The sequence below is a fragment of the Scyliorhinus torazame genome, chromosome 7 (assembly GCF_047496885.1).
Source record: "Scyliorhinus torazame isolate Kashiwa2021f chromosome 7, sScyTor2.1, whole genome shotgun sequence".
In the NCBI taxonomy this organism is placed as follows: Eukaryota; Metazoa; Chordata; class Chondrichthyes; order Carcharhiniformes; family Scyliorhinidae; genus Scyliorhinus; species Scyliorhinus torazame.
Genome location: NC_092713.1, coordinates 91383949 through 91409342, shown reverse-complemented (window position 1 = coordinate 91409342; position 25394 = coordinate 91383949). Strand labels below are relative to the sequence as shown.

The 25394-nt window shown below is 46.1% G+C and overlaps 2 protein-coding genes across 4 annotated transcripts in view; one reads left to right on the top strand and one right to left on the bottom strand.

Moving 5' to 3' along the window:
• Window positions 1-1864, top strand: part of srsf11 (serine and arginine rich splicing factor 11) — a 54603-nt gene extending 52739 nt beyond the window's left edge. Inside the window, exons 12-13 of one of the 2 annotated variants that reach the window (XR_011948193.1) lie at window positions 1128-1212; window positions 1318-1862. Coding sequence is in view for 1 of the 2 variants with exons in the window: in XM_072511046.1 (XP_072367147.1) it covers window positions 1128-1142 (15 nt within the window). In the remaining variant the exon portion in view is untranslated. Of the gene's footprint in view, window positions 1-1127 lie in introns of both variants that reach the window. The other variant, XM_072511046.1, reaches the window with a different exon arrangement.
• A 9164-nt stretch (window positions 1865-11028) lies between these two features.
• The window catches only part of ankrd13c (ankyrin repeat domain 13C), a 158605-nt gene continuing 144239 nt past the window's right edge, over window positions 11029-25394 (bottom strand). For both annotated transcript variants that reach the window (XM_072511042.1, XM_072511043.1), the window contains 3 exons: window positions 23133-23231; window positions 22034-22134; window positions 11029-13153 (listed from right to left, as the gene is read on the bottom strand). In XM_072511042.1, the coding sequence (XP_072367143.1) occupies window positions 13023-13153; window positions 22034-22134; window positions 23133-23231 (331 nt within the window). In that variant the 3' untranslated portion in view covers window positions 11029-13022. The remainder of the gene's footprint in view (window positions 13154-22033; window positions 22135-23132; window positions 23232-25394) is intronic.

Below are 25394 nucleotides of genomic sequence, written 5' to 3'. Positions count from 1 at the left end.
GTTCTTGGGCCGGTGGGGGGGTGGGGGGGGGGGGGGGAGCTTCGTGGGCATGAGGGCCTTGGAGGAGAAATTCGGACTAGCAAGGGGGCATGACTTTATACGCAGACAGGTCCCATGCCTCCCACCAAATGGGATCCAGGATAGAGTAGTTTCCAGGGGAGAGGTAGGAGAGTGGAAAGTCTCGGATATTTACCAAGAACTCATGAAAGGGGAGCAGTCCCAGACAGAGGAACTGAGGCTCAAGTGGGAGGAGGAGCTCGGCGAGAAGGTAGAGGACGGGGTATGGGCGTAAGCCCCGAGTAGGGTATTTCAACTGCAACATGCGCTAGGCTCAGCCTGATTCAGTTCAAGGTCGTCCACCGGGCCCACATGACAGTAGCCCGGATGAGCACATTTATGCGGGTGGAAGACAAGTGTGCCGGAGGGGGTGGGGGGGGGGGACCCAGCGAATCACGTCCACATGTTTTGGGCATGTCCAAAACTTAGGAGATACTGGGAGGAATTTGCGGACGTCATGTCCCAGGTACTGAAAACTAGGGTGGTGATGAGTCCAGTAGTGGCAATTTTTGGGGTCTCGGAAGACCCGGGGGTCCAGGAGAATGAGGCCGACGTCTTGGCCTTTGCTTCCCTGGTAGCCCGGCGATGCATACTGCTGGCATGGAGGGACTAAAAGCCCCCGAAGACCGAAGTCTGGCTCTCGGACATGTCGAGCTTTCTTGGTCTGGAAAAAATTAAGTTCGCCTTGAGGGGATCTTTATTAGGGTTCGCCCGAAAGTGGCAACCATCCGCCGACTTCTTTACGGGGAATAAAATGTCAGCGTGGGGGTGTGGGGGGGCGGTAGATTAGAGTAGAATAGGGGGGATAAATAAGCGGGTACTGTTTATGAGAGAGGATTGATTATTTGCACTGTTTTTGGTTGATATTTGCACATTACTGTACACTGTAACTGTTTACAATGCCAAAAATACCTCAATAAAATTGTTAAACAAATGTTACTACTGTTACATGCCATTTTCATGAATATTGTTCAGGTCTTGCTGCAGACACACAAACTGATTAATTACGAGTTGTAAGTGGAACTGAGCACTGTACAATAATCAGGGAATATCCCCTCTTCTGACCTTAGATGGAGGGAATGTAATGATGGAAAAGCTGAAGATTTTTGGGCCGAGGACACTGCCCTGAGCAACTCCTGCCGCGATGTCTTTTGGGTGAGATGATTAGTTTCCAATAACCCAAACTCTCCTCCTTTGTAGTAGGTTTGACTTCAGCCAGTTGAGAATCTTCCCGATTGTGATTGACTTCCATTTTTCTAGGGCTACTGGATGTCACAGATAAATGCTGCCACGATGGCAAAGGGAATGACTCTCCCCTCTCGAATTCAGTGCTCTTGTCCAGGTTGGGCTGGAGCTAAATGGTTTTGGTGAAACCTAACCTGAGCATTGGTGAATAGGCTATTGGTAAGTGAGTGCCATGTTAAAACACAGCTGATGACATCTATCACTAAACTCATGATTGTGGACACAATACACCTAGACAGTTATCCACATTATTGGGTAGATGTCAGTGCTGTAGATGTATTGGCACAGCTTGAATAGGGTGTGGCTAGTTCTGGAGCACATGTCTTCATATTACAACTGACATGTTGGTGGGCCTGTGCTGTATCCAGTGCCTTATCACATAGATCAAAACAAATTGGCTGAAGACTGACATCTCTAATGCTGGGGATCTCAGAATGAGGTCAAGATGGATTGGTACTTCAGTTGGCTATTACATGAAATATGTATTGTAAATATAACCTGTGAGTGGTGGTGCCACCTATTGTATTGAAATTAAATTTGACATTGCATAAAATGAAATATAGTTCATGCTTTTGTAATGCACCTTCACAAATTATGAATAAATTATATTTTGAGAAAAATAAGACTGATTCGTGACTACTGTTTTAAACTTATGTATCCCTGCAAACAGTTCAAATCAGGTTTATTCAACACTGTTCGGCTTCTGGTCTGTTCTATTTTTGCAAGTGCACAAATGAGAATTTTTCTGGTGGGTAAAAAATAGCAAAACTTGTACTCGTTGCCTGGGAGCATGAGCCACAGTCAGAAGGCAGCATTCCAACAACTCAAGGCTGATATTCAAAGCCAAATCTGAAAGATAAGGTCATATGGTTGGAGAAGAAAAGCCAAGATATCCAACATTATGCTGACCATTGTGGCATGCAAAGTTGTTTTTTTTTTTTTTTAAAAGAACCACCAGGGCCACCTGTGGACCAAAGTCAAATCGCTCACAGGATGATATCTCCCTTAAGGATAGCAATGCATTACTAGAAAAAAAAATTCAACTCCATCCACAGTGGCAGCTGATGGCTGTACCACCCGGTGTTATAATCCATGGGTCAACCACCATCGATGAGCGAGTTGCAACAAGCAGTCATTGTAGCTGAGATTGTGAGAGCTGGTGGATCTGCGATGAAAACTCTATTCCCTCCTCCACTCTTTTCCACATCCTGTCCCCACCGAACAATTTAGATGTTCCAATAAAATTCATCCCAATCCTGCAATTGCTTTGAGGACATTATTGCAACTGGTCTGAAGCAAGAGATATAAAACCGATACCTTCAAAAGACAGACCAGGATCAAGGCATTGTGATAGTCCCCAAACTACTTATAATGAACCTGACATCGGCCATTCACCTCAAATGGTTCTGTCCTCTGGCAGTATTTATTATTTTTAAAAAAGAATTATGAAGGTTTTCATAAAATATCAATAACAAAACGAAAAAAGAACCCAACAAGGTTAAGTACAAAACAGTCTAGAAAAGCAACCCTCCATACCCCCCTCCCCCCTGTACATAGATAATAAATTAACATGAACACCCTGACTTAACACAACAGGTATATACACCCTCTCAGACCCTTCAGTGTAAATAACAAAAACAAACATCACCTGGTAAGTTTCCGAGATCTTCCCCACTGTGCCACCCCGAAAACCCTCCACCTGTTCTCCCTGGGGCGAACCGGTGGTTCCCCCGTATTGGGGTCCACACAGAGGCCCCAACTTCCCCCTTCACTGCCCCCAAATTTTGAGGGCAGCCGCCACCCCGGGGCTCGTGGTACACCTCCTTAGAGGGAGCGGCAGCGGCACCGTTGCCAGCGCCCCCAGACTCTTACCCACACAAGACGCCGCTTCCAGCCTCTTCAATGCAGCCCCCTCCCCCTCCATCACCCACTTGTGCACCATCGTCGCATTGGCGGCCCAGTAGTACCCACAGAGGTTGGGCAGCGCCAGTCCCCCCCCCCCCCCCCCCCTATCTACTCCGCTCCAGGAACACCCTTCTCACCCTCGCGCCCACACAAACCCCATTATACTCCTGTTAACCCGCCTAAAAAAAGTCTTCGGGATAAACATGGGGAGGCACTGGAACAGGAACAAAATCCTTGGGAGCACCGTCATTTTGATTGACTGCACCCTACCGCCAAGGACAGCAGCAACACGTCCCACCTCTTGAACTCCTCCTCCATTTGTTCCATCAGCCTTGTAAAATTAAGCCTATGCAGGGCCCCCCCAGCTCCTGGCCACCTGGACCCCCAAATACCTGAAGCTCCTCTCCGCCCTTTTTAGTGGGAGCTCGCCAATCCCCCTCTCCTGGTCCCCTGGGTGAACCACGAACAGCTCGCTCTTCCCCATGTTGAGCTTGTACCCCGAAAAGTCCTAGAATTCCCTAAGAATCCTCATTACCTCCGGCATTCCTCCCACCGGGTCCGCCACATACAGCAGCAGGTCGTCCGCATAGAGCGACACCCTATGCTCCTCCCCACCCCGCACCAACCCCCCTCCAGTTCCGCGACTCCCTCAGTGCCATAGCCAGGGGTTCAATCGCCAGTGCGAAGAGCAGGGGGGACAGAGGACACCCCCGTCTCGTCCCTCGGTGCAACCAAAAGTACTCAGATCTCCTCCTGTTTGTGGCCACACTCGCCATCGAGACCTCATACAACAACCTAACCCACCTGACAAACCCGAACCTCTTCAGCACCTCCCACAGGTACCCCCACTCTACCCTATCGAAGGCTTTCTCGGCATCCATCGCCACCACTATCTCCGCCTCCCCCTCCCTCGCCGGCATTATGAAAACGTTCAAAAGCCTCCGCACATTCGCGTTCAACTGCCTCCCCTTCACAAACCCCGTCTGGTCTTCATGGATGATCTGCGGCACACAATCCTCAATCCTTGTGGCTAAGACCTTCGCCAGCACCTTGACATCTAGCATTTAGCAGGGAAATGGGTCTGTAAGACCCACATTGCAGGGGATCCTTGTCCCGCTTCAGGATCAAAGAAATCAGTGCCCGGGACATCGTCGGGGCAAAGCCCCCCCCCTCCCTTGCCTCATTGAAGGTCCTAACTAGCAACGGGCCCAACAGGTCCATATATTTCTTTGATAGAATTCAACCAGGAAACCGTCCGGCCCCGGTGCCTTCCCCGCCTGCATGCTTCCTATCCCTTTGGTCAGCTTCTCCAGCCCAATTGGGGCTCCCAGTCCCACCACCAGTCCCTCTTAAACCTCAATTGGTCCAGGAAGCGGCCTATCCCTCCCTCCTCCCGTGGGGGCTCTGATCGGTACAATTCCTCGTAAGAGTCCCTGAAGACCCCATTGATGCCAACCCCACTCCCTCCCCTGTCCTTAACTCCCCCAATCTCCCTAGCTGCGTCCCGCTTCCGAAGCTGATGCGCCAGCATCCGGCTTGCCTTTTCCCCATATTTGTAAATCGCCCCCTGGTCAAATTTGGCCTGGAGGTTGTGCCTCTTCAACAATCCTTCATCGGGCACCTCCGTATACCTCCTGTCTACCCACACTATCTCCCCCACCAGCCTCCCCCTCTCGCCCCCACTCCTTGTGGGCCCTAATGGAGATCAGCTCTCCCCTCACCACCACCTTCAGCACCTCCCATACCATCCCCACTCGGATCCCCGTTGTCGTTGGTCTCCAAGTACCTCTCTATACTTCCTCGGACCCGCTCGCTGACCTCCTCGTCTACCAACAGCCCCACCTCCAAGCGCCACAGCGGCCGCTGGTCCCTCTCCTCCAAGTCCACCCAATGCGGGATGTGGTCAGAAATGGCTATTGCCGAATACTTAGTATCCTCTACTCTCGCTATCAGCGCCCTACTCAAAATGAAAAAGTCGATTCGGGAATAAGCCTTATGGACATGTGAGAAGAATGAAAATTCCCTAGCCCCCGCGGCCTTGCAAATCTCCAAGGGTCCACCCCTCCCACCTGATCCATAAACCCCCTCAGCACTCTAGCCGCCGCCGGCTTCCTACCCGTCCTAGACCTGGAACGATCCAGTGCTGGATCCAGCATCGTGCTAAAGTCTCCCCCCATTATCAGGCCCCCCACTTCCAAGTCTGGGATCCGACCCAACATACGCCGCATAAAACCCGCATCGTCCCAGTTCGGGGCATACACATTGACCAGTACCACCCTCCCTGCAACTTACCACTTACCATTACGTACCTACCGCCATTATCTGCCACAATGCTCGACGCCTCGAATGACACCTTCTTTCCCACCAAGATCGCCACCCCTCGATTTTTGGCATCCAGCCCAGAGTGAAACACCTGACCTACCCACCCTTTCCTCATCTTACCTGGTCTGCCACCTTCAGGTGAGTCTCCTGGAGCATAACCACATACGCCTTAACCCCTTTCAGGTGCACGAACACGCGGGCCCACTTAACCGGCCCATTCAGTCCCCTTACATTCCAGGTTATCAGCCGGATCAGGGGGCTACGCGCCCCCCTCCCCAGCCGACTAGCCATGACCCCTCCTCGGCCAGCCACGCGCCCGCACCCCACACGGCCCGTTCCCCACAGCTGCATACCCCCGTCTCGCCCCCCCCCCCTCTAGCTCCCCCTTGACCATAGCAGCAGCAACTCGATTCCACCTCCCACGGCTAGGACCCATCCTAGCTGATTTACTCCCCCCATTGCACTTCCGCAAGTCAGCTGACCCCGGCCACTCCTTCGACTCCTCCCATTGTGTGACACACCCTCCTCTCCCGTTCCCCATCCATAGGCTCTCCCCCTCCCATTCGAAGCGTGGGAAACAACCCTCGCTTTCCCGCCCCGGCCCCGCCCCCTCCAGTGTTCAGCGCGGGAAAAGCCCGCGCTTTCCACCTCCCAGGCCCCGCCACCTCTGACGCAGCTCCTTTTACAGGCCCGGTCCCCTCACCCCCGACTCGGGCCTCCCCCGCGGGGCCCCATCTCACCACCGTCCACCACCCCTGTTCCGTTTACCTACCCCCCTCCAAGAGCCCCCCCCCCCCGACCAACCCAACCAAAACAGTACTCAACCTGCCGCAACCACCCTCACCGACCCGAAAGAGAAATACACAGAGAAAAAGAAACCAGGAGCAAAGCAAAGGCCCCCCCCCCACCGCCTCAAAAAAAATAAAAATAACATATCAATCACAGTCCCCAATCGCCCATCCCGACCCTCAATCTGTGTCCAACTTCTCGGCCTGAACAAAGGCCCACGCCTCCTCTGGAGACTCAAAATAATGGTGCCAGTCCTTGTAGGTAACCCAGTCGCGCCGGCTGCAACATGCCAAACTTCACCCCCTTCCTGTGCAGCATCGCCTTCTCTCGATTGTACCCGGCCCTCCTCTTCGCCACCTCCGCACTCCAGGCCTGGTATATTCGAACCTCCGTGTTCTCCTTCTTGGCCCACCTGAGCACAAAATCCCGATCGGCGAACCGTTAGAACCTCACCAGCACCGCCCGCGGAGGCTCGTTAGCCTTGGGCCTCCTCGCCAGCACTCTATGGGCCCCTTCCAGCTCCAGGGGTCCCTGGAAGGACCCCGCTCCCATCAGCGAATTCAACATGGTGACCACATAGGCCCCCACCTCCGGCCCCTCCGGGAGGCCCAGAATCCACAGGTTCTTCCGCCTCAACCGATTCTCCATCTCCTCGAACCACTCCTGCCATTTCTTGTGGAGCGCCTCGTGCGCCTCCACCTTTACCGCCAGGACTAAGATCTCGTCCTCATTGTCGGAGATCTTTTGTCGAGCCTCACGGATCGCCACCCCCTCCTGCTGCTCCTCCGCCCACTGCATCCACGCTGCCTGGTCTCCGCCCGCCGCCATTTTGTTCTTCTTCCCTCGCACCTTCTTCGGGTCCACCACCACCTTTTTAGTCACCCCGCTCCTAGTAGAAGCCATATACTATCAGGGAGCTGTTATAAACTCCTTCCTACACCGGGAAACGTCGAAAAAGTGCCGTTGGGGGCCCTGAAAAGAGCCCAAAAGTCTGTTTTTGCAGGAGCCGCCGAATGTGCGACTTAGCTCCGCATAGCCGCAACCGGAAGTCTCCTCTGGCAGTATTAAATAACACCTAAATAGAAAACTAAACTGACCAACATTACATGATCTGCAGTTTTGAGGATAACCAGTGTCACTTGACCACACCAGATTTGCCAGCCACCTTCAATCTCCAATTCTACATGCAAGAAACATGGCCTCTTACTTCAATGTTGCCAAAACAAAACTCTTATCAACTCTGGCTTGGCTAGTCAAATATTGCTCTTCCCATATATGTTAACGGAGATAACCTGGAATATGTTGAGCACTTCCCATAACTTAGCAGCTCTCTCCTCAAAGACCATAAGATAGAGCAGATGTAGACCATTGGGCCTCACGTCTGCTCCACCATTCAAGGAGATCATGACTGATCTGATAATCCTCAACACTTTCCCGCTTATCCCCATAACCCTTGATTGCATAACGATTGAAAACCTATAGTCATACTTGATGACCCAGCCTCTATAGTCCTCTGCAGTAAAGACGACCCAGCAAGAATAAATTCCTCCTTCCTCAGATTATGCCCTCTGGTCCTCGACTCCCACAAGGGGAAATAACCTCTCAGCATCTACCCCGTCAAGCCCCTGAGAAATCGGTCTCTCAAAATAAGGTCGCCTCTCATTCCTCTAAACTCCAATGAGTACAGGCTCAACTTCTCATAAGAACATCCCTTCTCTGGACTGCCTCTAATGCCAGTGACGAGAAGGTCCAACACGGTGCAGGCTCAGCCTTTTACAGCAAGTGTTTGAGAGCAAATACCTCCACAAGTCCACAAACGTGCCAGTGTAAAAAGCAGTTGTCTTCACCACACTTGTACTGCTGTAGAAATTACTTTAGCAATGCCTCCACTGCATCATTCAGATTGAATGGGAGGACCTTCAACAAATTTCTACTGCTCTTAAAGCCAGTTCCACAGTTCTCAGACAATCCTGCAAAATCAACTTTGATAGTCTGAACTGTCCGAATGGCTGAAAAGTGCATCACCTGCCCAGTCACGTTCTCACAGCACAAATGGTTAACGCTCTGAGGACAAAGAAAATGCCTCAAAGACACTCAACCTGTCCTTGAAGCATGGCAGACATCAATGCCTGGGAGAAGCTTACTGCCAATTGTTCAAAATGGGAACAACTTCAGCATCAACTGTATCACACTTAAGAGTCCTAATGTCTAAATGAAGCAGCAGCACAGGGAAGAAAAGGAAGCAAATCCTGTACTCTGAAACCCAATACCTTGTGGGACATCCTGGTTATTTGCCCAAGTTCGGAGGGTAGAGAATCGGCCTGTTTAAGAGACATGGGAGAAATTTGACAGGGTAAACCTAATCCTCAAATAGAGGGACAGCTGACAATGCCCCAACATACAGAAGCTTTGCATCAGCATCTTGAAAAACAGAAATGGTAACCAATAAAGCAGTTTGGAAGAGAACTATTGGATGCAACAAAATTGTGTAAGAAAATAAATGGATTTAAAACATTTATCTTTTGTTACAATCCTGTTGGGAACCATTAAAGAAATCTGAACATCCTACAATTAACTGACGGAACTGTCACAAGAATATTTTTAAAGAACAAACTTTATTGCATATAAAAAGAAATTAAACAAAGCAAATACCACGAATTTAAGACTAATTCTAATTACTTAGTTTACCTGAGTTCAACTTTTGAACACCCCACTTCATCCCCAAGAGTTCCCTTAAAATATTTCAAAAGGTATGGTTCATTCACTTTCCTCCCTTTTAATTCCAATGCTTTCCTGGATTCTGGGTAAGTTTAGCACACTGGGCTAAATCGCTGGCTTTTAAAGCAGACCAATGCAGACCAGCAGCACGGTTCAATTCCCGTACCAGCCTCCCCGAACAGGCGGTGGAATGTGGCGACTAGGGGCTTTTCACAGTAACTTCATTTGAAGCCTACTTGTGACAATAAGCCATTTCATTTCAATATGAATAATTTCTCCAAATGAAGTTTCATGGTTCTCTCTCACAAAATTGCGAGCATTTAGTTTCTTTTGCGGAGTTAACAAGAGACACCCTGGCTCTAGCCGAAATGGATGCTCAAGTGTTTACATCTCTCTTTGCCTTAACTTTTAACTGCAATTAATTAGCAGCTTCTTTGAATTGCATTCACTTCAGGATTATTACCAGTTTCTTGTTCAGGATTTATCTTACTTTAATACTCTAACCTCAAAGCTAAAAGTTACATTTTAGAACATGAATTATGAACTAGATATTAGCAACACTTTGGGGGAAAGAAGTTGAGCCTGTACTCATTGAAGACTAGCAGTAAGATTGAAAAAGTTGATCTGATGAAACAGCACAAAACAAATAAAAAATTGGGACCTTAGGCGTAGGATTTTCAATCATAGGATAATGGGCTTGTGTAATGAAAGTAAGAAAATTAGTCAATTAGACCCATTTCTGGAGAGCAAAAGGGATCCAGATACCTGATCCAATAAGATAGCCTATTAGGAATAGACTGGCTAGTGTAACAGATTTCCTTACTCAGACAACAAAACATGAAACCTTATCCCCATGATATAGAATGTTGTTTTCTCAGAATTGCAGTTAATTTTCCACTCATTAGTGCGATACAAAACACATTAAACCTGGACTTCGATTCCACATAATTTATAAAACTGGACATATATTACAATACTCAAGTAACTTGGATGGAAGTTCCATTATGCCCTGTAAACATCTTTTGCTTTTGTACTGATATATGGGAATACATTTTCCTGCCCTTTTGAGTTTGTAGAATGTATTAACTGTATCAGAAGTATCTCAATAGTTTTGCAAAACTCACCAATTAACCTAAAAGGTTGAATGGACAGCAGGAATATCCTTACAATCTTCACAAGAAAAACTTAAGTTAAAGCCAGGAATAATGTAAGTCAAATGCTACGCACACCATAAGCAATGGATAAGTTCAAAAATGAAAAACTAAATTAGGATAATCTACTGGATATCATACCCTGGCAGTCGCTAATGGCAGCAAAATATTGCAATAACACAATTTTACTTTGTTAGCTGGTCCTCATTAATTCCCAATTCAAATAGATGTGCAAGTGACAGTCCCATGTGTTCATCTCTCTTACCTTCAACATACCCTTTTAGCCCCTGGTTCCAATGCCCACAAACATATTTGGCTGATAAAACTCAAAAGAGGGAAATCAAAGTCAAATCTACACTTTGTAACTGCAGAATTCTAAATAACAGTTATCACAAGTTTAGGCAAAAGATCGCTTTTTCCTTTCTACTGATGAACAAGGGAGTTAAAGGTCATCAGGGTAGGCACAATATGGCGTTGGGCAGAACAGGCTTGAGGGGCCCAATGGCCTTCTGCTCCTAATGCACAAGTGTACACTTTTCATGCGAGCCAGTTCATTTCTTTTTTCCTGTTATTTTCTCTATTCCCCCTGCCACACACGGCATCCCAACCTAATAAAACAAGTGGATGATCCATTTTGAAGGAGCATAAGGACTTTGAGGTCTCTGAATTGCTGCACGTGATAGTTAAATGGTAATCTTATACAGTCATATTCACAAAAGTAGAGATGTCATCTACTCGGAGTCTCCACAGTAACATAGCTGATACCAATAAATCAGTGGGGTGACCAATTATGCATATAAACAAGGTCAAACCACTCTGACAAGTAAAAAGCAGCAACAAGCAAATCTAATATTATTTTTAATGGTAAATACAAATAGGAAAATACAATTTGACTTAAATGAAAATCACAATCATAGCTGAATAATTTGAACAAGTCTTTAATAGTAACAATGGTTACTCATTTTATGATACTGTCTTTATAAAATTCCTAAAAACGATGTAAAGAAAGCAAGCACAAATGCGCTGGGTTTTGAACTATATTTATTTGTACAAAGCACATTTGGTAAACAACTTAATGCTAGTTTTCCATCATACCAATACCACAAGATATTGATACATTTATAAGATACATTTTCTCTTTAAAACTAATTATCCAATTTAACACTTTCATATCATGACATCCCTATTCAATGCTTCATGCTTCCATTTTCATTAGCTTGGAGGAAAGATTCCAATAATTTGTGAAATGTTAATTTTATATAATCTTTAGAGATCAAAACTCCTCGCACTTAACTAGTGAGGCCTAAGATTTGAAAGAAATTGCACATCTTAAGAGTCAGCAGTCATGAGCAAGACAAGTTAATCAATTACAAGAAAGAAATGTGATATAACTCAGGCTATATGTGAGTCACATTACTCTGTTCCACGAGTGAGGTAGCCTTCAGACAGTTCTCACTTGGATAGTCCTACTTTGACTTTAAACATGGTTATACAAGCATTAAAGTTAAAAAGGAGTTGGATTTTTTTTTAAAGAAAATCTTATTTGTGTGGTTATATACAGTGCATTCATTAAATTGAAACAATTCTGTTCACCAAAAAGCTAGTGCTTTATGAACAGTATTCGAAAAGCTTTTGGGGATATTATATTAGTTCTTTTTAAACATTTTTTGTACAAAATATACTTTCAAACTGTGTAGATTGTGAATTCTATAGATTGCGAATTCTGAGTGTGACAATGTTTGCATCAACTGCAGCCGAGTTGTTTATTTGATACAAAGAACAAGTCTTTCCAAGTGGAAAAGGTTAGGAATCATCATCATATTCAATGGGAACTGACTGGCCACTTTTGGTCACTTGTCTTCTCACCACATGGGAGGATAAATCATCATCAGGCATGGCTAAACAATGCAGTACTACACTACAGCCAAACAGACCTCAAGGTCTTACTGGAAGTTCCATGCAATTCCAGTGGAAGCAATGGAATATTTCTAATATCCCATATCAGTATCACCACTTTGAAACCTTGCTGATAAATGCGTATGCACAATCATGTTTATACAGTAATTTTTCAATTACGTTCAAAAAAATTACATTTCCCTTTTAGAATCATGTAATGCTAATTAAAACATAAAATTTAACTTGAAATTGTAGAACATTAACCATTACTTTTCTGAATATCCATCATACAGTCAGCAAAATTAATGTTGCATCCTGCACAGTGTAGGTTACTTTTTCAAAACCTAGCTTCTCCCTTTGCCAACACTTGCAAAACTATAAGGAGCACTAATAAAATAGTGTTTTAAAAATATTAAGACACTGTGAATGAGTACCCAAAAATAGGAGGTACAAATAAATATCAAAATAGTAACAGCATACCAATTTTGGAAAAAAGTAACAGGCAATTTGGCTTTTTAGTAATTAATTGGTTTTTACACAAATATTTTCTTTTCATATAGCCAATTACTTGAAGGTGAATTACAGCAAAATGCCTTCCTTCTAATTTTCTAGCAACCAAATTATTTAATCATTGATATATGTATGTACATTTTTGTGAAAGAGTTGAAGTTCTTAAATGGATTATTTTGCAAATAGAACATCTTGAACTGAAGGTCAGGAATTTAATAAAGGGATTTTTCCAATTCAAAGAAAAAAAGCTGTATCGTCTATTTCTGTAAGACTTTCCATTCTTCAGTTTAGGAATGTTCCAGAGGTTCTCCAAATGATATCTTTGTATCACCAAAGGAAGAACAAAGTCAAACTCTTAGATGGAGAAAAAAAGAACGCACAGCACCTAACATTCTCTTCTCGGAGTCCCATAATAACCAGGCAGCCAAATCAAAGTTCAGGGAACCGGCTTGGGTCTTCGTTATAATCACTTGGAATATTGAAGATAGAGTCGTTAAACCCATCATATCGGAATTCCTGAAATGTCACAGTGGCAGTGATGGTCGGAAACACAGGTATGTCTAAATAGGAGACACAAGTAGATTAGTACAGGTGGATCATACACGGAGTAAGGAGCTAATTGAATAAAATGCCCCAGATAGAAATATTTGGCAAGTACCATATGTTTTAAAGGCAACCAAATTACCACCACATCATTTTTTGTATACAAATCAAGTCTGTTTTGTAATAATTAATGCATTTTTAAATGAGCACTTTAGCAGCGAGCAAAATACTGGTTTAAACAGAATGGCGAAAAATACAATTATTTATGAAAATTAACCCTTTCCTACATAATAGGGGCTGGATTAGCACACTGGGCTAAATCGCTGGCTTTTAAAGCAGACCAAGGCAGGCCAGCAGCATGGTTCAATTCCCGTACCAGCCTCCCCGAACAGGTGCCGGAATGTGGCGACTAGGGCTTTTCACAGTAACTTAATTTGAAGCCTACTTGTGACAATAAGCGATTTTCATAATAATCATTATTAGTATCAAAAGTAAACTTACATTAGCACTGCAATGAAGTTACTGTGAAAATCCCCCAGTGGCCTATTACGGGCCAGGATCTAGAGAACCCCAAAGTGTATCATGGAGTTCACCTGTCCCACAACTTTTAATAGATTTTGGTTATGGGGCGCACAAGGGCCCACTCTACAGGTGTGATGCAACAGAACTAAAGTATTTTTTAAAACAAAACAATGTTTATTCTATGAATCCAGTTAACATTTTATAGACACACAGTAAACATCTTAGCAACTATCAACTCAAATACTTCCCCCAAAGAATACAGTACTCTATAAGTAACCCTTAATCTTTCCTAGCAACATCCATAAGACAAATACCCTCTTTAACAAAGACAGCACGTTTTAATTCCCTACTGAGAGCAGTTATCACTTTTAAATTAGCAAGTGATCTGAAGACATTCTTTTCATGCAGAGATCAAAATTTCACAATGTTTGGCTGGATGCAGCTTCAACTCTGAAAACGAAACTAAACACACACTTTAGCTGCCAGCTCAAAATCGAAAGTAAAAGCAGACAGACAGCCCAGCTCCACCCACATTCTGACATCACTGTAGCTATTTGATAAACATCCATTTCTTAAAGGTACATCCACTACAGCTATTTGATAAACACCCATTTCTTAAAGGTGCTCTCACATGACAGGCCACACTACGGCACATGTTCGGGTACACTGAGGGAGTATTCGGAATGTTCAATTCATCTAGCAAACATGTCTTCCAAGACTTGTGGGAGGAAACTGGAGCACCCGGAGGAAACCCACGCAGACACAGGGAGAGCCTGCAGAGTCCGCAAAGTCAGTGACCCAAGCTGGGAATCGTACCCAGGTCCCTGGCGCTATGAAACAACAGTGCTATCCACTGTGCTATCATGCCACGTGGCACTATTTCTGAGATGAGGGGCTGAGCAGGCAATTTCTCCGGTGCATCGACACTTTCAAAAGAAACATCTGCGCTCTCTCTGTCCACTATCTTAGATGCTTACACATTTTAACAGCATGAATGAGATCAGGAAGTGTCTGACTTGTAAAGTCACATGAATTCCGATTAGGATTGGAAAAAAAAAGAAATTGCTTATTGTCACAAGTAGGTTTCAAATGAAGTTACTATAAAAAGCCCCTAGTCGCCACATTCCAGCGCCTGTTCGGGGAGGCTGGTATGGGAATTGAACCGTGCTGCTGGCCTGCCTTGGTCTGCTTTCAAAGCCAGCGATTTAGCCGTGTGCTAAACCAGGATTGGATTGGATTGGGTTTGTTTATTGTCACGTGTATCGAGGTACAGTGAAAAGTATTTTTCTGCGAGCAGCTCAACAGATCATTAAGTACATGGGAAGAAAAGGGAATAAAAGAAAATACATAATAGGGCAACACAAGGAATACAACGTAACTACATAGGCATCGGCATCGGATGAAGCATACAGGTTGTAGTGTTAATGAGGTCAGTCCATAAGAGGGTCATTTAAGAGTCTGGTAACAGCGGGGAAGAAGCTGTTTTTGAGTCTGTTCGTGCGTGTTCTCAGACTTCTGTATCTCCTGCCCGATGGAAGAAGTTGGAAGAGTGAGTAAGCCGGGTGGGAGGGGTCTTTGATTATGCTGCCCGCTTTCCCCAGGCAGCGGGAGGTGTAGATGGAGTCAATGGTTGGGAGGCAGGTTTGTGTGATGGACTGGGCGGTGTTCATGACTCTCTGAAGTTTCTTGCGGTCCTGGGCCGAGCTGTTGCCATACCAGGATGTGATGCAGCCCGATAGGATGCTTTCTATGGTGCATCTGTAAAAGTTGGTAAGGCTTAATGTGGACATGCATAATTTCCTTAGTTTCCTGAGGAAGTATAGGCGCTGTTGTGCTTTCTTGGTGGTAGCGTCGACGTGGATGGACCAGGACAGATTTTTGGAGATGTGCACCCCTAGGAATTTGAAACTGCTAACCATCTCCACCTCGGCCCCGTTGATGCTGACAGGGGTGTGTACCAGTACTTTGCTTCCTGAAGTCAATGACCAGCTCTTTAGTTTTGCTGGCATTGAGGGAGAGATTGTTGTCGCTGCACCACTCCATTAGGTTCTCAATCTCTCTCCTGTATTCTGACTTGTCGTTATTTGAGATCCGGCCCACTATGGTCGTATCATCAGCAAACCCGTAGATGGAGTTGGAACCAAATTTTGCCACACAGTCGTGTGTGTACAGGGAGTGGGGGGGGGGGGGGGGATGAGTACGCAGCCTTGCGGGGCCCCGGTATTGAGGACTATTGTGGAGGTGGTGGTGTTGTTCATTCTTACTGATTGTGGTCTGTTGGTCAGAAAATCGAGGATCCAGTTGCAGAGTGGGGAGCCTAGTCCTAGGTTTTGGAGCTTTGATATGAGCTTGGCTGGGATTATGGTGTTGAAGGCGGAGCTGTAGTCATTAAATAGGAGCCTGATATAGGAGTCTTTGTTGTCGAGATGCTCAAGGGCTGAGTGTAGGCCCAGGGAAATGGTGTCGGATGTGGACCGGTTGCGACGGTATGCGAATTGCAGTGGATCAAGGCATTCTGGGAGTATGGAGGTGATGCGCTTCACGATCAACCTCTTGAAGCACTTCTTTACGACTGAAGTCAGGGCCACCGGACAGTAGTCATTGAGGCACATTGCCTGGTTCTTCTGATTAGCATCATAGATTAATCCAAACAAGCAGAACCTCTCTTCTTTTCACTATTCCAAGAATGTACATGCGATAAATGACCAGTAATCCTAATGTGACCATTACAATCCTTTATAACTTCAATCGCTTTTCTTTTACCCATCTACTTAGCCATTTCTTACAAACAGTGATCTTGTTTCTGCTGGGTAGAATAATTCTTGATGACAAGTTGGACTAAAAGCACAATTCCAGTTTTCAAAACGCTGCTTCTGGACCCAATGGACCCCCTCGGCTCCACTCCAGCAGCACTTTCCTGACTCGCGGGGTTTTACCCGCCCACACAAACCCAGAGATCACTGCATTAACCCGCTCAAAAGGCCTTTGGTATAAAAATAGAAAGGCACTGGAAATCAAAAAAATATCTCGGGAGAGCCGTCATTTTTACGGTATGTACCCTCCCCGCCAGTGACAACTCCGAAAATCCTCCTTCATTTGCTCAACTAACGGGGCCAGAATTAATTTATGCAACTGTTCCCATCCCAGTGTCACCTAGGTTCTCAAGTATTGAAAACTCCCTCCCACCCCTTTAAACGGCAACTCTCCAGTCTCCTCTCCTGCCCCCTCACCTGGATCACAAAAACCTCACTCTTACCCATGTCCAATTTATACCCAGAGAACCGGCCAAACCAACATTTAGTAGGGAGATTGGCCTGTATGACCCGCATTGTTCTGGGTCCTTCTGCTTCAGGATCAATGAGATCGAAGCCTGTGACATTGTTGGGGGAAGAACACCCCGCTCCCTTGCCTCATTAAATGCCATCACCAGCAGCGGCCTGAGCATCCAGAAAACCGTCCGGTCTCTGGACCTTGCCCGACTGCATGGCCTCCACTCCCTCTCCTACTTCCACAATCCCGATCGGGGCTCCCAGCCCCCCCACCAACCCTTCCTCCACCTTTGGAAACTCCAAAGCCTCTAAGAATTGCCTTATCTCTTCCACCCCAGATTTTGGCTCCGACTCATACAACCGACTGTAAAATTCCTTGAAATCCCCCCCTGAATCCAAGACCATGTTCCCCCCTCTGTCCTTCACTCTTCCTATCTCCCTGGCCACCTCCCTTTTCCTCAGCTGGTTTGCTAGCATCCTACTGGCCTTCTCCCCAGACTCATATACCACCCCTCTCGCCTTCCTCAACTGCCCCACCACCTTCCCTGGATATCAGACCAAACTCCATCTGCAGCTTCTGCCGCTCCTTCAACAGCCCCGCCCCCGTGGCTTCCAAGTATCTTCTATCCACCTGGAGTATCTCCCTAACCAGCCTATCCATCTCTGCCTGCTCCACCTTCTCCCTATGAGCCCTTACCAAAATCAGTTCCCCCTAACTACTGCCTTCAGCGCCTCCCATACCATTGCTGCTGAAACCTCCCCTGTGTCATTTACCTCCAAATATTTCTGTACCTCCCTCACACCTCCTTATCCGCTAACAGTCCTACATCCAATCTCCATTGTGGGCGCTGGCACCCCCTCCTTGCTCACCCGTAAATCCACCCAGTATGGAGCATGGTCCGACACAACAATCGCCCAATATCCAGCATCCACCACCCCCGCCAGCAAGGCCCTATCCAAAACAAAAAAATCCATCTGGGAGTACACTGTGTGTACATGGGAGAAGAAAGAAAACTCCTTTGCTCTTGGTCATCCGAACTTCCATGGATCTACCACCCCCATCTATTCCATAAACCCTTTTAGTTCCTTCGCCGCGGCTGGCACCCTCCCAGTCCTCGAACTCGACCAATCCCATCTCGGTTCCATAACCGTGTTAAAAGTCCTCCCCCCGATGATCAGCCTATGTGAGTCCAGGTCCGGAATCTTCCCCAACACCCGCCTCATAAACTCCACGTCGTCCCAGTTTGGTGCATAGATATTCACTAATGCCACCGGCATCCCCTCCAGCTTCCCACACACCATAACGTACCTACTCCCCCACCCCACCCCGAGTCCGCCACTATGCTCCCTACTTCAAATGACACCCGCTTATTGATCAAGATCACTATCCCGCTAGTTTTAGAGTCCAGCCCCGAAGGAAATACCTGCCCGTCCCACCCCTTCCTCAGCCTAGTCTGATCCACTACCCTCAGGTGTGTTTCCTGTGGCATTGCCACGTCCACCTTCAAACTCTTCAAATGCGCGAACATGCGAGCCCTATCGACGTTCCATGTGTTCAGCCTGGTGGGGGGCACCCCTACCGCCAATCAACCATCACCCTTCTTAGGCCAGCCTCCAGCCCGCGTCCCCTCAGGCCCGCCCTCGGACACCCACCGTCATCGACCTCCAATTTGTCTCCAAGCGGCAGTCCCTCCCCTGTCAGCGGAACAATCTCCCCCCCCCCATAACAAAATAACAATACCAACCCCCCCTCGACAAACTGATTACCTGCTAAACCCCCCCCCCCCCCGGCCCCCCACTGCGCTTCCATGAGCTAGCCAGCCCAGCTAGCCTGGTAACTCCCGGCCATGGTGCCAAGCATCCTACCGCCCACTGATCTCCCTCACCCTCGCTCGAACATACATATGCAAAACATAACAATCCCCGACAAACAAAGAATAAAATTCCACCCTCCATCCCCATTAAGAACAAAGTTAACCCACATACAAAACTGAGCAACAGCTCAAATTGTAGTGCAAAACAATACATACAAAACCCAAAGAGAAAATAAATTTAGCAACATAATAAGAACACAACTACTCGCCCCCAAGTTCAATGTCGTCCATCATCTGCCAGTCCCTGTCCTTAACAACGTTCATCGCCTCATCTGGCGATCCAAAATAAAGTTCTTGGCCCTCATAAGTGACCCACAAACGAGCTGGGTACAGCATGCCGAACTTCAACCCCTTCTTAAAGAGGGCCGATTTCACTTGATTGAAACTGCCCTTTTTTGGCCAGTTCCGCACCCAAGTCCTGGTAAATATGCAGCTCGCTATTTTCCCATTTGCAGCTCTTCGTCTGCCTGGCCCACCTCAAGATCTGTTCCCTGTCCAGGAACCGGTGCATTTGTACCACCATCACCCTCGGCGGCTCATTCGTCAGCGGCTTCCTCAGCAGCGCTCTATGCGTCCTGTCCACCTCCAAGGTTCGAGTAAACGCACCTTCCCCTAACAGCTTCTCGAACAAACGCGCCATTATTATATTATTATTATATGTCCCTGCGTCCGATCCCTCGCTGCCCTCCGGGAGGCCAACAATCCTCAGGTTCTGCCTGTGCGACCTGCTCTCCAGATCCTCCACTTTCTCGTGCAGCCCTTTCTGGTGGTCCTTCACCAGCCCCATCTCCGCCGCCATCGTGGTTAGCTGGTCATCATGCTAAGCAACCGCCTCTTCCACCTTCTGGATCGCCTGACCCTGGGCTTCCAATCTCTGCTCCACACGGTCAATCCCCGTCTTAATCGGATCCAGGTATTTTTTTTCGTTGCTGAGCAAAGCTCTCCTGGAGAAAGTCCACCAGCTGCTCCGCTGACCACTGAGCCGACAATTTCAGTCTCTTGACCTGCCACCATATTTTTCTGTGCTGCAGGCTCCGCTCCCTTCTTCGACCAACAATCTCTCCTTTTCTGACCACTTCTGGTCCACGAATCCATACACTGGTGGAATCCTTTTCCTCTACCTCACCAATCTCCTGTTTTGCCGATCAAATCTCCTGTTTTGCCGATCAAATCCCCCATAAATCGGGGGAAAAGGTCCCAAAGGTCCAGCACGAGTGGGAGCTACCAAATAAGCGACCACTCACTCCATGGCCCCCAGCGGAAGTCCCCTTGTCTTTACTTCAATAACTATAACATGACGTTGGTGCTAATTATTCTCACTGGGGTTTCACTTGCTTCCTCACACCAAAACAAAAATATATACCCCCAAGAACTGGTCTTCCAAACTGGGATACCCTTGCAACAGAGTGCTTCGTGACGGAAGACATTTGTGTACAATCTGAAAAATCTCATGAGTTTAAGATGGTTCAATGTAGCATTCAATCTGCTATTCTGTTGGTCTATTGCATCATATCGGCCATAGCCAGACAGACATATCAAAGGTAAGGCCCTTCCATTCAGGGATGCAACATTAGTTGGCAGCTATTTTTAGGCCTTTTGAACGGAGGGGTAGACCATCTCCTGCTACCGGAATCCTATTCCCTACAAATTGCTGACCACCCAATTTTGCTTCCTCATCCCCATGTTAGCCAATATCAACTGGTTGCGCTCCCTCTCCTCAGTTAGTTGTCCCTTTCAAATTTTTCATCATCACTCCCTCCTCAAAAAAAAATGCCATCCTTTACTGGTTGGTGTCTACAAGCTACCACTTCTTTTCCAACATCCCTTTCCTCTCCAAAATCCTCAAACATGCTGTCACCTCCTAAATCAGTGTCCATTTTTCACTGGAATTCCATGTTTGCATTCACAGCACCAGGGTCCCAGGTTCGATTCCCGGCTTGGGTTACTGTCTGTGCGGAGTGTGCACGTTCTCCCAGTGTCTACGTGGGTTTTCTCAGGGTGCTCATGCTTCCTCCCACAAGTCCTGAAAGACGTGCTGTTAGGTAATTTGGACATTCTAAATTCTCCCTCCGTGTACCCGAACAGGCTACGGAATGTGGTGTCCAGGGGATTTTCACAGTAACCTCTTGCTGTGTTAATGTAAGCCTACTTGTGACAATAAAGATTATTATTATTACGAACTCGCTTCTGTCCCACCACAGTACTGAAATAGCCCTAATCGAAATCACAAATGATAGGTACAACACTGTGACCATAGTAAAGTATGCCTCGTTATCTTGTCAGTTTTCAGCCTTTGACACAGTTGACCACATTATTCTCACCAACTTCTCTCCTGTTGTCATTCAGCTGCAAGGGACTGCACTCACCTGGTTCCATTCTTACCTATCTAGTCAGAAGCAGATAATCACCTGCAATGGCTTCATGTTCCACTTCCACACCAGTAACCTTTGGAGTTTTGTTTTAAGGATCTATCTTATCTACATGGCACTAATGTCTACACTGGCATCACTATCTGGAAACAGATAAATACTCATCTGCCATGAGTTGAGAAATAAAGTGGTACCATTATGGTTTAAGATGTATAACAGAATATAGCTTCCCACTGTGTCAAACTGTTCATTCATGTGCTTATGTAAATAAACCAGCTGGCTATCCATTTCAAGCTTTGCCTCCACTCAGCAGTGTCTATTTATAGAGTTACAAGCCATTCAGCCCAACAGCTCAATGCTAGAATTTATCTGCCATGAGCCTCCTCGCACCTTCCTACAACTATTTCCGTTAATCTTTCACATGTTTTATTTTTCAGAGGCTGCTGTACAGAACAAGGGTTCCCTGTTAAAATTCCTGCACAATGCTATCATTTATTTAGATACTTTAGAACATGGATGAGGGTGCTTATGAATGATTGCTAACGCAAAATCCGAGATCATGGCCTTGAATTTTCTTGGACTTGCTGCCTTAGGGTTTTTCCACTACACTTTTGATGACTTTAGCGCATCTCAGTGGCAGAAAGTCTCAAACTGTGACAACATCATGTAAGAGAGTCTCTCTACGACACAGTCTTTGTTGACACAAATTCCTGTCTTCACACTGTTGTGCAGCACCACAAATGTGCTATAAAAGATTTGGCATCCATATAGCACTGTGGGTCACCAGCAGAATTCTATTCCACAACAATTTACAAGTTCATAGCCCAGCACATCCATCACCTTACCATGACTTTACCACTTACCTAGTTTAACAGGAAATCCTGGTGGAAGCTTCATCTGAACAAATTCTCTGAGTTTATTAAAGTGCTTGAAGGGTGCTATGACCTCTAAAACATTCAGTAACCTATCAGTAAGAGACCAATAGAAAAATATAAATTAGGGAACCAGAACAGAGTTTTCACAACAAAACCAGGAAAAACATATACAAAATACTTTACAATTGATTCTGTGAGACTGTTATTTATATTTATAATTTGGTGACACTTGCAGGGATGAGAACCCACTTATTACATAAACACAGGTTAAATCTTTCACTCGGTGTCCAATAAAACATCCCAAGAGCGTAATAAAACAAAATATTAAACCACAAAAAGAGATATTAGGTCAGATAACCAAAAGCATGGTCAAAGTAGTAGGTTTGAAGGAATGTCTTAACAGAGGCAATGGGGTGTACAAAGGAACTTCAGAGCTTAGGGTCCGATCAATTGAAGATGCAAACATCAATGGAGGAGCAATTAAAATCAGGATATGCTCAAGAGGTCAGAATTATAAGAGCACAGACATCTTGGGAGGTTTGTGGAGTTAGAGGAGGTTAGGGCTGGGGGGTGTGAGAGGAGGAGGCGATGCCATAGATGAATTTGAAAGCAAGGATGACAATTTTAAATACAAAATTTTGCTTGGCAGGGAGCCAATGCAGATCAGGAAACAAAGGGGTGAAAGCAGAATGACATTTGATGTGTGAATGAATGCAGCATGGGAGCATGAAGATAACCCATGACAAGTTAACGCTGGCTATGATAGTATTATTAAAGTTAATTTTGTAAGAAAAATATCTCCTGATTGGGGAAGGGAATATTAATTATTTTAAATTATTGTCCCGTGAAAGGAAAATCAACTTACTGAGTCTGTAATCTAAAGATAATGTTCCAAGCAAATAACAATCACCAGTTAGAACACCATGGGGCAATTCAACAAGCAAAACAAAAAAATCACTTTTGTTCATGTAAATCTGCATTTTACTGTTCAGATTTTTTGAACAAAAGTTACGTTTTTGGAAACTCAAGGAATTATTCTGCATATGCAGCATATCTGCAAGGAAATGCTGAATACAAGGCTACTTACGAGTCAATGCCCAAAGGAAACTCCTGGCTCATGGCTATTGTGGCTTTGAATGTTTTTTTGCTCTCTTTGCAGACCAGTTCTCTTCCTAGATGAGGAGCCCTAGATGCAAAATAAAGTTATATTAGTGAACAGTTATCTCCAAGATGATTACATACTGTGTAGAAGAGAAAATCGAAGATTTTTTATAACATGGTTAGCTTGTATAATAACCAAGATAACCACAGGAAATCAAGGCTCGATATTTAATACTTATTGCATTTAATATCAACAGCAAGGAGTCAAATGTGTTAGCTTGTACACTAAGTAATGGCCAACATAAATCACAAATATTTTTCCAATCCTAAAACATTGGTTTGTATTAAACTGAAAACAGTTCCATCCACTTGCTTTAGAAACCTCAAACAGAAAATGCCTAAAATAGGCACGAGGGTTCATTTATATTGCCATTTTATCATTACAAAGCATTTTTCGCATGGCAGCAATTCTAAAGTTACAGTGAAACTCTAGAACGTGTGTCACTTAGCTATTTTTTATTTTTTAAATGTATTTTATTCCAAATATATTCAGAAGTACAAAAACATTAATAAATTATAAAACATGCTCCACACCTCACAGTTCGTGCAAATTGTTCTACCCTTCCCCCTCCCACGATGGACAATTTGTCAAACATGGTCATGAACAGTCTCCACTGCGTCTCAAAGCCCTCCGCTGATCCCCTCAATTCAAACTTGATCTTTTCAATCTGGAGAAAGTCATACAGGTCCCCTAGCCAGGCCGCCACCCCCGGTGGCGTTGTCGACTACCATTCCAACAGAATCCTTCGCCAGGCAACGAGAGGCGAAGGCCACAAAGTCGGCCTTCCTCCCCTCTATCAGCTCTGACATTTCCGATACCCCCAAAATCGCCACCATAGGGCCCAGCTCGGCCTCTACCCCTACAATCTTTGATAACGTCCCAAACACCCCCTCCCAGGATCTCTCCAACTTCTCGCAGCCCCAGAGCATATGTGATTTGCTGGTCCTCGCCAACACTTCTCACACTCGTCTGCTGCCCACTCATTCTCGCCCGAATCATATGCACCACCTTAAACTGAATCAAACTCATGCTCGCACACAAGAAGATCAATTCACCCTGCGCATCGCCTCATTCCACCCTGTCATAATATACACACAAGTATATGATGGTGCACAGACAGACAGTGAGTGACACAAAGGATGACCAATGAACATACAGAACACAGCAGTCAATCACCAGACAGGACATGGCCACTATATAACCAGGGGGTACTAGTTTTCCTGCTCTCCGGGGATGCAGCCTCTGAGACAGTCAGAGCCTGTGAGGAACAACTAGAACATCCACCATGTGGTAGTAAGACAGTCTGGTCAGGTTAGCCTCAGGTCTCCAGTCAACTCAGCATAGTGTCAACCCACAGTTCAAGCATGTTTAATAGTTAAGAGTTTAATAAAATAGAGTTGGAAGCCTGTCTCTCTCTCTGCTACAGTAAACGCAGTCCTCGCAGACCCAGCTTACCCAGCACATCACACCCAATCTCCCCACACCAGTTCCTCCTCCCATTTCTCCTTAATCCTCACCACCTGCGCTCCCCCTGCTCCCCCAGCCACCCATATATATCCCCAATCCTACCCTCCCCTTCCACATCCGGGAGCAGCAACTGCTCCGACATGGTATACTAGAGCAACTTGGGAAACCCTCACCATCCCACCCGCGCAAAGTCCCTCAATTGCATATACCTGAACTTGCTTCCCTTCGGTAGCTCCATCCTCTCCCGCAGCTCTTCCAGACTAGCAAACCTCTCCTTCAGATATAAATCCCTCGCTCTTCCAGCCCCACCTCTCTCCACCTCCTATACATACCATCTGTCTCAAACCCATAGTTCCCACAGAACAATGTCAGCAACGACATCCCCATCATCCTAAAAAGTGACTCCTCAATTGGTTCCACACCTTAATCGTGGACTGTACCACTGGGCTCACCATGTATCTCCTCGGTACCAGTGGAAGAGCCGCCATCACCATTCCCCTCAAGATGGAGCCTCTACAGGACTCCTCCTCCATCCTATCCCACTCTAACCCCTCTCCCTTCCCACCACTGCCTCACCTTCTCCGCATTCGGCGCCCAATAGTATTGCAACAGGTTTGGTGGCACCAACCGCCCCTTTCTGTCTCTGTAGCAGGGCCCTCTTCACCCTAGGTACCTTCCCGCTGTAGCCAGTTAAAATGGCTAACTCCCGATTAGAATGGC